This window comes from Equus quagga, chromosome 8 (genome assembly GCF_021613505.1).
Source record: "Equus quagga isolate Etosha38 chromosome 8, UCLA_HA_Equagga_1.0, whole genome shotgun sequence".
Classification (NCBI taxonomy): domain Eukaryota; kingdom Metazoa; phylum Chordata; class Mammalia; order Perissodactyla; family Equidae; genus Equus; species Equus quagga.
The window spans coordinates 23126848-23141479 of NC_060274.1; the positions used below are offsets into that span (position 1 = coordinate 23126848).

Consider the following 14632-nt stretch of genomic DNA (forward strand, 5'->3'; position numbering starts at 1 on the left):
TCTGGAGGAGCACACATACACAGCATGGAAAGAAACTCTAAACACTCTGGGCACAGGAGGAGGAGAAAATGCAGTGGGCGAGCCAAGGGCACTGGGAGGCCGAAGAGAGAGAACACTGGGCTAGTCCCTCTGCAGTTCTGAGTGCTCTTTTTTTTTTTTCCATCTACTTACAGATCTTAGTGCCAGAAGCATAACCCAAATCATAAAACTTTAGAGTTCTACATTGACATGCATGGAATCGGTTTGATTTCTCATCCCTGTCTCTGTTCTCTTCCTTTCAAAGGTTTTCCCTTTGAGCATCTCCAGATGGATCAGACGGCACCCTGAGGAGGCTCTCGTACCCCCTGGAAAGCGTGCTCCTCTGGCTTTCTGGAAAGGGCTTTCAGCCATGCCTGGGACCATACTCACCCGCCTTTACACTTCCTAGTGCCTTACAGCTCTATTAACTGACCAGGGAGTAGGCAACATTGCCCAGAAAAGCTGGAAGCTAAAGTGGCTCAAAAGATTGAATTCAGATGTAAAGGCTTTAGTCCATCTTGACAGGCTGTGCTAGTTCCATGGCACCTGCATGGCTCATAACACAGAGGTCATGGTGGTCTTTTTAGGTGACTCGCAGTCTAAAAAACCACCAGTCTGATGACTCCTGGGCAAAGGTCCTTAGCAAGAGTTTCAGCAGCTTGACAACTGCCTTATTCTTTATTTTACACCTATACGAACCCGGATTCCATGCTAGGACAAGAAGAAAAAACAAAAACTTAAACCGACTGTAAATGAACAGATTCCTGACCAGTCCTCCGCCCCCTGGTCCTACCCTCACCCCTCCTTCCTGTTACCTCCGCCTTTCACTAACGGGAGGTATCTGCTCACTTTTTAAAAAAGTGTAGACCAATGTGTGAATTCAAGACATCTTAATTCTCAGTAAATTTCGCAATTTTCTCATTTAAAATAAATGACCTTTTCAAGCGTGCAGGAGGGGTGTTGCAAGTACGTGGGAAGAGGGCCTAAGGGTTCTGTTAGAGAGGAAAGAGCAACGCATTCCACCTCCTCAATCCTCCTAGACAAGCAGCACGGGCCAAAGATGGCTCCGTAAACACGATGAAGGGACACCTGAGAGAGTGCTCCCAACTGGGAGGGAGAAACAGTCTGCACAATCCCATCAGGTAGTGGATGTGGTTTTGGGGATCTAGTCCTTTCGCCCACCTCAGAACACATTTAAGTAGCATGTCTGGCAGAAAATAAGCCTCCTTTCAAGTATCAGCATTATTTTCACCGTAGATTGTATGGGCTTGTCTTTAATCTTGGTCTTTATAAGAGCTATTTAACTATTTATTTAGAAAAAAAAAAAAAGACATACTTAGCCTCAATATTTTGGCTAGGAATTTGGCTCCCACTTAGAATTCATTCCCTTTGGTTGATTCTGGCAAAGATAAGCGGCTTTCCAGGGCAGACGTAAAACAAGTAGCCAAAGGGATGTTCTCAGATCTTCAGCCTGATTATCAAAAGTTAAAAAAACTGCCAAGGAACAGATTCCCTTGGGTATGAAAGTAGATGCTATACAGTAAAATTCAGGGCAGCACATTCAGTACTCTAAAAGGTCATTTTCAAGAAGCCTGGAGGAGAAAATAAAACAAAAAACCTTGGGTCCTTATCTCCTAATGAGTTCTCTACCCATTAAAGGCCATCGACACTTTGAGCAGTCATCATCAAGTTCCAACAAACGGCCAAGTTGAGTTTTTCTCACTCTGGATGATAAAGATCCAGAAACACAGTTAAGAGGAAGACTGCAGATAAGCACAACTTCAGGGATGTGGGCTGGAATCCGAGTGGATAGTGATGATGAGTATCTTAATCAGGCCCCTGGACATAAGCGCTTCTGGAGTTTTGATGCGAAAATCAATCAAGAATTAATCAAACCAGGTGTTTGGGCAAAAAAGGATAGATACATGCTTTAGTTAACTGATTTTTGACAAAAATGGTCTCGATGACCTCTGAGCTTCCTAGCAAGGCTGAGTCCAAAGCTTTGAACAGCTCATATGTTGTCTTACAGACACAGCCAGCTGGCTGCTGGGCCGGGAATCTCGGTTTATAGTTTCCCTTTGGGAACCTCCTGAATCCTCCTTTCATTCTACCAAGGTGCCCTTTAGAAAATTATTCCTCTGTGGCACAAGACGCCCTGCCAAAAGATGAGTAATTCATTTCCTTGCAGTGTGCAATGTCTCAGCCAACATGTGGCTTCAGATGTCAAGGGTGAAGGGGCCCCTCTCTCTGCCTTGGCGCCGGCTCACTGCATGCCGTACTTGCAACTGCGGCACAGCTGAACTGCCGGGAGGCTCCGGACCCATGATTTGATTTAATCTTCTTAGTTTACCAATAAGATTAAAATAATAATAATAATAATAAACATATTTCCCTAAATGATTTTTGCTAAATGAGGGTAAGAGAGTAAATTCCCATTTAGTCATTAAACTGTATTTACTAACAGTTTTTTTAAATGGACATAGATATTCACTTTCTAGAAACTTTGAAATAAAAAGTTAGAAAGGCAGTAATTTGTCTTATTTTTCTGCTTATGCATTTGTCCCCTAATAATGTGTCCATTTTTATATATACTATATTGTAAATATTACATTGTCGGATTCAAACTGACCTTGGGAAACTCATTAACTCTTCTGAGCTCGTTTCTTCATCTATAACAAGGAGAAAATATTCTCTTTCTTGAGCATCTATTTTCTAGACTCACTGAACAATTACATCAGATCACGGATGTTACGTGAAAGTGCTTTGTAAACCACAATGCACCACACACACGCCAACGATTTCCGTTGCTCTGGGCATCTTCATATTACCCAATTAGTGGACGGCAAACATCACCTCTGAGTAGACTCATGTCCTTCTGTGTTCGCCAAAGCAGCTGCTATTTGCAGAACCACATCATGGATCTCACTACGCTGTCAGATATGCGTACAGAAGATGGGCTGGTCATGCCCAAGACCATTAATCAATATCATTTCACATACCAGAAAAGGAAAGTTGAAGATCAAGCTCTTGGTATGGGGCTGGACTTTAGATCCTGATGAACTCACCAGGAGTGTTAAACTTTCCTATACGTTGGAGAAGCCTGATCTAATTGGTAGCGTCAAGTACTCTTTATAGTTAACAGTATAGTCTGCGATACTGTTCATCACTTGTATAACAAGCAGCTACAAGCCTGCGCTGCACCTCAGAGCAACAACCCAAACCCACAAGGGCAGCGATACTGCCAGGGGATACAGATGCCCGAAAGGACTCCGGCTGGGATCTCCTCAGAAACCAGGGAACTGCCTTTTATCTCTTCAGGACGAATTACATTACAGTTGTAGGATAACACTCTCAGGCATGTGAATTATGAGGTACTTTTGTCAAACATATGCTCTCTTTTGAATAGTAATTTGTTTACCCTACAATTTTCTCAAGTTGTATTCTTTAGAAATAACTAAAATTTCTAATACAATGATTTGCCAGTTTCATCCTGGGGAAAGTACCAAAGATAGCAAAAGCAGATAGATAGGTAATTCCACCATGTTAAGCGAAGACATGTTTTTATCTTTTTATCTTATAAGAAAAAAAGTTAATATATAACAATCAAGTGAAGTAGGTAAAATAAAAAGAACAAAGCAATACACTGTGGAAAATCAGAAAATAAACTTGGTTTCAGCCTTATTCAATACATGATTTCATGTGCTTATTTAAGTAGGTAAAATTTTAGTTATAGCCATGTAGATTACAATAATTTTCTGATATCCATTTAACATGTTTTTTGGCAATTAAATTGTACAGTTATAAGTGTACATTAAAAATAAAAATACATATAAAAATAAAAAACATTAAAAAATAAAACATAAAAATAAAGCATATATAAAATTGTAATATATAGGCTATTCAAATTTATGTGAGTATCCAGATAACTACACATGTATAGGTGTGTTAGTACATACACATACATACATTTATTAAGCATCCTGAAAGATAAAATGGATTTTTAACATATTTGAACCAAATTTTTGAAGACATACAAAAAACTGAAAATAAACGTGCTATCAAAAGCCACTCCTGTGATATATCCACCCTGACATCACTGACATCACTACAGACCCAGCACGTGTCCCCCTTGCAGGTCCCACCTCTGTAACACTGCATGGTGACTTGGGGCATTCATACTGAAGACCCTGCTGAATTTTAGACGCTGAACTACAGGCTAAATCGAGAAGATGAGAATTTGTTTGGCAGAGTTTTCTTTTTCAGAATACCGTATGACAGTCTAAATCTTCAGCCATTGCTAAGACTTGTGATGACAAGCTTCAATGAACAATATTACATTAACAAGAAGACCTCTTACCCTAATCATTCTAGAAAAATAAAAGTTTACTTTAACGACCAAGCCAGTGATGAGAGTTTTGTAGTAGCTTGCGTCCTAAATTTCTCTTGCCTCCGTTCACGCCCGTCTCTCCAGCTGCCCCACCCCCGCCAGAGTCTAACATACTGCGCCACCGACCTCACCCGGACCGTTGCAATGGTGGCCTCTGCTCTCCTTACAGCCCCTGTTGGGCTGCTCCAATCCATGCTCCACACTATGTCCAGCTTCATCTCTATAAAATGTACATCCAATCACGTCACTCCACAGGCCTAAAACCTTCCAAAGACCTCCCCTTGCTCTTATAAAGATCAAAACAGAGTGCCTGTGGTCTAGCACCCGCCTTCCTTTTGCACCACACCACCTGTTGCTCCCCTGGCTCTGTTCTCTCTCTCTGCTTTCAGGTTATATGAGTTTTCTTTTAATTCCTTGAGCATATGATATAGTCGCTAACTACAGCAAATTTTTTGCACATGAAGTGCCGTCTGCCTGAAGTAGTGTTTCCCCAGTCCTACTCCCACCTTCCACTTAGTTAATTTCTATTGCTCCTTCAAATTTCAGCTTAGACATCATGCCTTCTGTCATATGCTCCCAATACCATCATGTATGTTTTATATGGGATATATCTGAGTAACGTCAGTCTCTCCTACTAGTACGTAAGCTCCATGAGGTGAAAGGATCACGACAAGCTTTTTTTTTTATGGAATAAAGAATATCAGAAAGAAAAAATATAGACATAGTTTAGTTTGCCTATACTACCTAAGTTCATTTTGCCACTGAATTGTTTTCTTAAATTGTCTAGATTCTATGTGCATCCTTTAATAAGGCATATACTTTTAACAACAACCAAGCTTCTCTTGGAATGTTCAGAAAATGACTCAAATAAAAACCATTAAGTGACTTTCCACAGCATCCTGAGACGTTTTCTACAAGCCTGGCCAGTAAGCCATTGCTGGTGGACTCCCGCGCGCTGTCCCACTGTCTTTTAATTTAAACCTCCTTTTGCAGGAGGTGTTTTTAATATCACTGGATGTGCAGAAATCTGTTCTGAATTTAGAGAATTTAAAATCAGTCTTAAAAGTTGGTGATTTATGAAGAACACTGACTTGATGATGCTTTACAACATTTTTCCCTCCTGACAGGAGAGCTCTGCTGGGAAAAATGAAACATCCCAATTCTCACTAACGGAAACAGAGCTGAAGGTTAGCAAAACTGCCAGGAAATTCTAAAAGAAAAAAAGAAGGCTGGGCGGCAAATTAATGTGCCTTTCAAGTAAGTCCTGAAATATAAAACCATGGAATTTCTAATGTGAGTGGCCATTTCTTATCTTACGGTCAATACTTATCTGGACACTTTCATGTTGTCTGTTACACGAGAGATTAAATAGAGGAATGCTCACTTACAAAGCTAGATGCAAAGAGGATGGATTCATATGCTACCTATTCTGCTTGCAACTTCTGAAGGTGCACTTGAGGTGCCTTATTCTATTTACTGAAGATAATGAACCCACATATTTCCTCTCTTATGGAAGAGTAAACCTAAATAAAATTTGCTGAAGTAATTAATGTGTATTTATGCCGGAGGAGTCTCAGATTGGATTTAGGCCATCCCCAAAGCCCCTCCCCCTTTCTTCATCCAGCAGTCCATTTATTCATTTAACAAACAATTGCTGAGCACCTCCTAGGGGACAGATCTTTTTGCAGGAACTCACAGGCTTGTGGGAAACCTAAGAGGAAAAGCAAAGCAGGGATGTGCGACACAAAGCAGTAAGCACACTCCTGCAGGCAGATACAGACTTAGAACACACCTGTAGGGAGCAGCTGCCTCTGTGGCTCATTCGGTGAGTGGCGTAAACCTGCTTCCCCCCACACTTTCCACCCCAGCTTAGAGTTCCTCAGCTTTAGTCAGTGCCACCTTCCCCACACACCTGCAAGGGCACTGCCAGTAGCTTCCGGTGAGCCAGGGGAACTGCCCTGCTTAAAACGACTCCAGGCTTTGTCACCTCATTCCTTTTGCAGCATGGGCCTCAGGATGCTTCCGAACACTAGGGAGTTTTATTACCAACACAGGGTATACCCAATATCTTAAAGAACGTCATTCTAGTTTCAAAAAACTTAATTCATAGTCACTCCAGCATAAAAGTTACACTCCTCCTAGAGCACACTTGAGGAAGTCCCAGGAAATCAGAAGCATCACAGTAACTCCTTCAAGGAGCGCTTGTATTTTTGTAAAAGCAAGGTCATTGGCAAATTTCTGTTAAATTGTTGAACTAATTGCCAAAATTTCTGTTAAATTGTTGAACTAATTGCCAAAAAAAAGAGGATTTCTGAACCAGAGAGTTGGTATTTATTTTGAAAGTCAAGGAGCCAAGGAATCAAGGTGGACCGCTCTGTCCGTGCATGGAGGTTAAAGATTCTACTGGCCAAGAGTGGGGCCCACACGTACCACAAAGAGGTTCCAGGAAGAGCATGGACACTCAGCAAAACTGTGAAGAAGGTGAAGTTGTCTGTGCCTCCCTTCATGCTTCCCACTGGGCACCTCCCTGCCCCATGTTCATTCACGCAGCAATATACGTTTATTGAGCACCTGTTGTCTGCCAGGCACTGTTCTAGGTGCTGAGGATACATCAGGGAAAACAAACAGACATTCTACCTCATCTCTCCCTTCAAGACCTTTCTCATGAGTACCCAGCCCATGCCTGGAACTGTGCTCAGCCCGTGGAACAGAGATGTAGAAACTTAGCATGGCATCTGTCAAACAGTGAAGCTGTCTGAAAATATGATACAATCAGAAAGCAGAAACTGGGCAGGTACCATTTCTCTTACCTTGTAATGAATTGAAGATGGAGAAGAGGTACATGAAAGCGACATTTAAGGGTCCCCAGGCGAAGAAAGCAAAACCCCACGTCATGCCCAGCAGAAACGTCAGGCTGACCACACTGCGCAGGTTCCTTAAGACCTCTTCGCGCAGCGTGCGGTTGCTTCTCTTGCCGTTCCTGCCACAGATCTGCACCACCACCACGATGAACATGGCGAAATTCAGGAAAAACATGACTCCAAAATACCCGGCACAGGTCACATAAAACACGACTGGATCCTGAATCCAACAGCTTAAAGAAAAAGAAGAAATGAGAAAGAGAAAGATTTACTGCCGAGTCCTGTTCACCTACAACTTCTCCTGGCTCAGTCTGGGCTTCTGAAGATCTCACAGCAGGCCTTTCTCAAGTGCCTTTTGAAAGTCACTTCATTTTCTTGTGCCTCAGTTTACACAGATTTTTTGGTTTGTTTTGGATAGCCATCTTCTTAATATCTAGTTCTTCAAGTCAACAATTAAGAAGAAAACAAGATGGTTTCTTGAATTCTGGCCTGGTGTGAAGACACTCTTGCTTGGCTCACCCAAAACCGAGTCTAAGCCTCTTTTCTCTTCTGTGCCTGCACTCCAGAGAATGGGAATAGTGAAGACCCCTTTCCTCAGCCTCCTTTGTATTTAAGGGGTGGCCATGTGGACATTGTTCTACAAAATGATATGGAAGCAGAGTCCGCTAAAGCATTTGGACAGAGCTATTCTCGACAGACTCAACTGGCAAGGCCCTTATTCTTCGTTTCTGCTTCAAACATGAAAGCGAGCTCTGGAGCTGCAGTAATCATGTTACATCCAGAGACAAAAGCCAGGAGAGCTGCAGAGCCATGGGCCCTGACGTCTGCAGCCACAGGACCAATGCCAGTTGTTGTCTACTTCCAAGTTTCTTGTCATGTGAGAAGAGTAAATTCCTACTTATTTGAGACACACATAAATAGTGCATTCCATTACTGCAGACAAAATAATTCCTATTAATATAATTGGTCTAGTTGAGGCAAGACTGTGATATTCTCACACTGACACTTCTCATGCACAATTAAAAAGCTTACATCGATTCTAACATCCTTATGAGATGAGGAATGATATACTTGATATTCAGAATGATACAGAGATCAGAAAATAGACGAAAGCAATTTAAAAACTGTACTATGTGTAAAGTGTGCTAAGAGTAAAGTTAAAATACTACAATTTGCCAATGCCCCAGTGTCTAACTAATACTCTGGAAGCTCTTAAGTACTTGAAAAATTGCATGAATTATACGAGGCAATTAAATTCATCTTAACATTCTAGTGTACATGGTCATCATTCTGGGTTCTTCCACAATGGAACATGACCTGCACAAAGGCAAAAGCTGTCCTGAACATCTCTGAATCCTATAACCTAACATGACTCCTGGCATACAGTAAATGCTCAATAAATGAGAGTTGTTGCCAGCACAACAATTTACTAAATAGTACTTTGAAGTCCTGTAACAGTTGACTAACATACTTTCCAAATTTTCTCATTTAGAACTTATGACTTCTACACTTTTAATATATCTATTTTATAAAGGTCCCCAAGAGGTCCACATGGAAGTCCTTCTGGGATCCTGAAATTCCTGACCTGGGTCCTTTATTTTCTGCTAGTTCTTGTGGGGTCTTTTGAGTGCTACTTTGGAAATATTAAAAGAAGGAAAGGGACAGGACTGGATACTGATTGGGTATAAAAGTGTTATCCATCCATGAAATGTGCACAGAAATGAGCAAGCTCTTACAGTCAGGGATAGGCTCTGTATTTATGCAGTAATTCATTCAATTAAGATTTACTGAGTCCCTACTACGTGCTAGATAACATATGAGAGATCTAACTGCCAAAACTGAACAATAGAAAAATCCCAGCCTCAATGATCTCACACTCTGAAGAGAATTTTCCAAATTATTCAAAAACTCACTGATTTCTCCATTCTTTCCATTTCCACATAACACTGGTATTGGCACTGACTCGCTCACTGTCTGATACTGCCCTTTAACTCTCTTGAAGACATGCGTGGGTTTAAGGAGGTGGGAGTATTATGGACTCTCCTTAGAATAGAATGGGTCTTCTTAGCCTAGGAGACAGTATCTTAGACTTGTGAATTCCCCCAGATGACAGAGCACAGTGTTAATAGGGAAAAGTAGCCCAAACAGATCAGAGCATTCAACTGAATTCATCTGTGGTATAGCAGAGACCATGGCAAAGGCATGCAAACACACTGCAAGCTTCCAAAACAAGAAGCTCGCTCCTGGCACAGAAGCTTACACTAAACTTCAGGAAACAAAAGATATCCACTCATCACAAATAAATTCCCAACAAGTTTTTATTACTTACAATTCGTCACCTTGTTCTTTTCCATAACTTTCTTTTCCATAGACTTCATTTTGCTTTCTGCTTGCTAGAACAATTGACACGACCAAGGCAGGCAAACCTGTTAAAAAAAGACCATGGCATCAAAAACTCTTCTCAAGCATCTGGAACTACTTTGTAAGACTGATAAGGGCAAGGGAAAAAAAAGAAAGAAAACACTCCATATGACAGAATCAAATTTCTTAGAACTGACAACTTGGTTAAAAACCACCATAAAATCCCCTCTTTGTTAGGAAACATCCAAATCTAACCAGCAACAATGAAAACCTACTCTTAAAGGAGAGATATTTAAAGACTCTGTTTGCTTTCTGGTACCCACTAGAGAACCAGAACCTGACTTACGTTGAATCCAGCACCAGCCAAATGTGGCTTCATTAATGATGCCTGTTAGACTGTCAGACTTCATGCAATAAGGGACCTACAGCTTACTGTGTTCTTTCCATACAAAGACAGCCTTTAGAAAAAGTAAAAGAAACACAATGGGGATACGAAGTCTTTATAGTCTTCCTGATGCTCCTGAGAGGATCAATAAAGTATTTGCATGCGTATTTCAGTGGGGAAATGCTCTGCCCCTCTAACTCCCTGAAAGATGCGTTCATTGCCTCCTAAGGTGGTGCCAGATACCTTGGGAACGTCTCATACTTCTATATTGCCGTCTGAAAAAGAGAACTGTGAGAAAGCTAAAATGCCTGGTCTGATACGAAACCCAGATAAAGAAAGGAGCCCAATTATAAGATTCCACACAGGTTAATACAACTATCCACGTCTGGCTGAGGAACCATGTTAAGAAGTTCAAGGCAAGAATCCTGTCAGCATTCTGGTTGTACACACAAAAGTAACATTCTCTCTCTGGTTTCCAAGACAGGGGCATGTGTCTAGGGGATCAGCAGAGCTAGGAGGGTGAGCTGGCTTCATATTCTGAAACATATTGGAAATGCACCCCTGTCTGCCAGCTGCTTCTTCAGTCTTGGGTGGGCCAGCTCTGGGCTCAGGAAATAAGTTTGTGGTGACTCAGGAGCTGGGGCTTTTTCCTTTACTCCTGGATTTAGTAAGGACTGCTGAATAGTTTTAAAAAGTACTGTTCTAGGGGCTGGCCCAGTGGCGCAGCAGTTAAGTGCGCATGTTCTGCTTCGGAGGTGCGGGATTCACTCATTCGGATCCCGGGTGCAGACACGGCACCGCTTGACAAGCCACGCTGTGGTAGGCGTCCCACATATAAAGCAGAGGAAGATGGGCATGGATGTTAGCTCAGGGCCAGTCTTCCTCAGCAAAAAGAGAAGCATTGGCAGCAGATGTTAGCTCAGGGCAAATCTCCCCACAAAAAAAAAAAAAAAAAAACGTTCTGAGGAAGTCCCTTCCTTAGGATGTCTATTATCAAATCCACATCATTTGCAATTTTGAAGTTCCTTTTACTGGTGCTATTCTTTCAAAAGAGAATTTTCCTATGAGAACTGGCAATTTCTATGACAGTCAAAAGGAAAATAAAAAATTTTAGGAGGCTTACCCCAGCCAATGATGCAGAATTTCAGTATGTATCGGCGGATGTAAGTGTTAAATACTTTCACAAGAGCAATGTACATGTGAATTGCTTCCAGCCCCATCCAGGTAAAGGTTGCCAGAAGGAAGAAATGCAGCAGGGCAGCCACTGCCGTGCAAAGACCATCTACGTGAAACGAGGTGATCCAGCCGTCCAAGAGGAAGATGAGATTCAGGAACAGCAGGGCCGTACTTAGGTTCATCAAGATTTTGGAGGGATAATCCCTTCGCAATTTTCTAGAAAAGGAAAAAAGAAATATACACAAGAATACTGTAAATAAATCTTTGAAGCACAGGCAGTAAATTCATACTTTATAATGCTCTGCAACAGGCCAGGCTGCACCATCCTTATGACATGGCTCCCCTAGGAGCAGGGCTGAAGATATTTGTGACTATTTTGCAAATTATAAAGATTCTTTTTAAATGTTAATTTTATGGCAAAATTGTTTCCAAAATTTCTAATTGGTTTCAACGAACTGATTTTTTTCAATCCAGGAAAAATTCTAGAGCTATAAAAATATTTTTGTTACAAAACAATTTTCTGAAATTTTTTGAAGTTTGTTGATTTTTAATGAGGTAAGGATCCTTCTTAAAAAAATTTCCTGTTTCAGGATTAATTTAATAAGATCTGTGAAGCAAATGTTTTCACCTTTTACAACGTAAAAAAAAGCATTTCATACCATTTTTGTTTCCTGAAGCAGTAATCATCTCTAAGAGGGGTTTAATGCATTTTTATCAACAGAAATACAGTAATTATAAATTAAGATTCTATAGCTGGAAAGTTCACGCTGCATCACATATCTCATGAGAAAGCTGAACATTAAAAGTGAACCACCCTACATGATTCACTAAGTGCATGAATGTTTTTAGAAGCTGAGGCAATTTTCCTATTCACATTTTGGAGTGGTGAGCACTGCGTTTGGCAGATAGAAGAATACTTACTCAAAAGCAACATACGTCAGGAGCGTAGTTGCTGAAAAGATAGCAGATATTCCGCACCCAATATAGGTGAGGAAGGTGAGAATTCTGGTGTTTCTTGCATCCATCCGTGAGGCGGTTCCTTGAAGGTCCTACATAAAACACGGAAGCAGCTGTAAGAATCTCTCGTTTCATGAGAACGCTGTTTCATTTTATTAGAAAGTCCACTGTTAGCACTCACAATCTCAGCTCAGTCTTAGAGGCTAAAAACAACAGTGTAAATCAATATTGAAATTCCCATTAATTGTACTCTTGGTGATCACTCCACGAAACAAAAATGCAGTGTTACTGAGAAAGTTGCACGTTTTTTCATCGTTACTTTGTTATCCAAGCTCTTTGCACACCAGTATAACTTGAAGAGCAAAACCACTGGGTCCCCCAACAGAAACTGGAGAGGAGGTCATTGCCTTGAATAATAATAAGCAGGCCATTCCTAACATTTGCAAGGCTGGGGGCACAAGTACAACCAGAGGCCACCATGGCCCAGAGGGCCAAGCCCTCAGGGGGCCCTGGTTCTCTGCACCATAGGGAGGGGCTCCGCCAGCAGACAGCCAGAGGCCAGTGCTGGCACTGTGGCTGTCACTTTGAGCTTGGCGCTGAGGCCCCTAACTGGTCATTTCAAAGCTTGGTGTGTATCGGGTAGGGTCTTTATTTTTTTCATAAATGAGAAGCTATTAAGAGTTTTGGGGTCATAATTTTTGGACTCCTCTAGACCTAAAAGGGTACCACTTGAAATGTTAGTGGTTGTGGGGTGGAAAGAAGTGAACACTTTCTGGCATACTAATATGAAGTATTAATTTCACTGTGCTGAGACAGACTTGCAGTCTGGGCCTGGCAGGAAAACCTTTCTTTTCTTCCTTAAATGGGGAATTTGGGACAGGGATAAATGTTGAGTTAAGATCAACCATCCAATCCTCGTTGGAGGAGAAAGCCCCCTCCATTATGCACATGTTCGAAGGTATATATTCCAAAAGGACTATGTGGCTTAAACTTTTGGGTCTTAAATTGTGGGGAAAAAAAAGACTTGTTTAGAAGTTTGAATTTCCTTTAATTTTCACCAAAATGTCAATAAAATCTGCTACTCACACAAAGGCCTGCAGCAAGTGGTATTGTATGTGCGTACATGTGTGTGAAACGAAGAAATGGAACTCAATTCCAGGTTTGGCTGATGCCGTAAGGAACAGGTGACACCTCTGTGACATCAGGAAACGCACAAAGTGAGTGACTTCAGCAGACACAGGCCTCAGGGTTGAGGGCATGTGCCCCATCGTCCTCTCCCAGGAACCCCTCAAAACACGGGGAGGACGTGGGACCCCCATGGCACTCAGGGTGGAGTTTGAGTCAGAGCCACGTGACTCAGAGACAGGTCACCTCAACCAACATTTTGGCTACTCCAGGTTCTCATTAGGCTAGAGAAAGGGTTTGGAGGAATTTCCAGGTGACTTGTCACGGCCTCTTGAAAAACCCCCGGCTGCCATCTAGCTGAGGTGGTAGAGACCACACAGTGTCACCACCACAGTGGTAGACACTCGCACACCACAATTAAAGCCACAGTGAAGATGCAAATCAAATAAAATAATGACGTTTACTGATACACATTTACACACAATTCTCATGTTGTTTTGTAATTTTCAAGAATCAAGAATACGAAAATATTTATTCCTCTGAACTTGCCAACATGGAAATGTACCAATGTTAAAAATACAAAAATAAGTTTTACCACAAGGAAATGTAGCACAGGCTATTAAATTCTTCATATATTTGTAGATTAGAAGATATAATTATGTGTCTGGGGTACATTCTTTTAACTTCCCATATGGTGAGTGTCTCACAGCACAATGTGGACTCTGGGAATATCTCACACAAGTGAATAAGGAGTTTGTAAATCAAGAAAGGCTCGTAACACAGTCTCGGTGGTCTGGAAAAGCTGACAGGATGTGGGCACACTGCCAGAAAGGACAAATTCTGGAAAGTTTTTCCTCCAGCACTTTATAATCCCACAAAAGCAGCCAAGGTGGAAAATGGACGAGAGCACTAAAAAATGCACGTCTCTGCACACATGTAAAACTAACTGCTTTATCAGACGGCAACAGAAAAGTCATAAGTAATTCAAAGTCATAATAAAATTTCAACAGTACATGAAGAATTGACCAGAGTAATGAGAAGCCAAACTTTAGATGCATATAAATCATCTCTGAAGAGTGAATTGTGTCAGCTATCTATTTATCTAATACTAGATTTATAGCACACACACACGCATGCTCAAAAACACACACAAACACAGCTGAAATATTTAAATGAATTGCCAAAGCTTAGATAACTGCATAAGTAATCATGCAAAATAAGTGTTTTCTGAAAGAATGCCTGCTGTCACTTTTGGAGAAAAGAGAACATGGAAGCAAACTGAGGGTTTTTGTTTTTAATTACTTGGGGAAAACATGCTATAGTTCAACTGTTCACTGTCATGTTCTGGTAGTAAAGAAAAAA

General features: G+C 41.3%; 1 protein-coding gene across 6 annotated transcripts in view; it reads right to left on the reverse strand.

Moving 5' to 3' along the window:
- Positions 1 to 14632, reverse strand: part of ADGRG6 (adhesion G protein-coupled receptor G6) — a 134038-nt gene that overhangs the window by 13282 nt on the left and 106124 nt on the right. For all 6 annotated transcript variants that reach the window (XM_046669182.1, XM_046669179.1, XM_046669183.1 and 3 more), the window contains 4 exons: positions 12110 to 12237; positions 11136 to 11404; positions 9596 to 9692; positions 7216 to 7499 (listed from right to left, as the gene is read on the reverse strand). In XM_046669182.1, coding sequence (XP_046525138.1) covers positions 7216 to 7499; positions 9596 to 9692; positions 11136 to 11404; positions 12110 to 12237 — 778 coding nt within the window. The remainder of the gene's footprint in view (positions 1 to 7215; positions 7500 to 9595; positions 9693 to 11135; positions 11405 to 12109; positions 12238 to 14632) is intronic.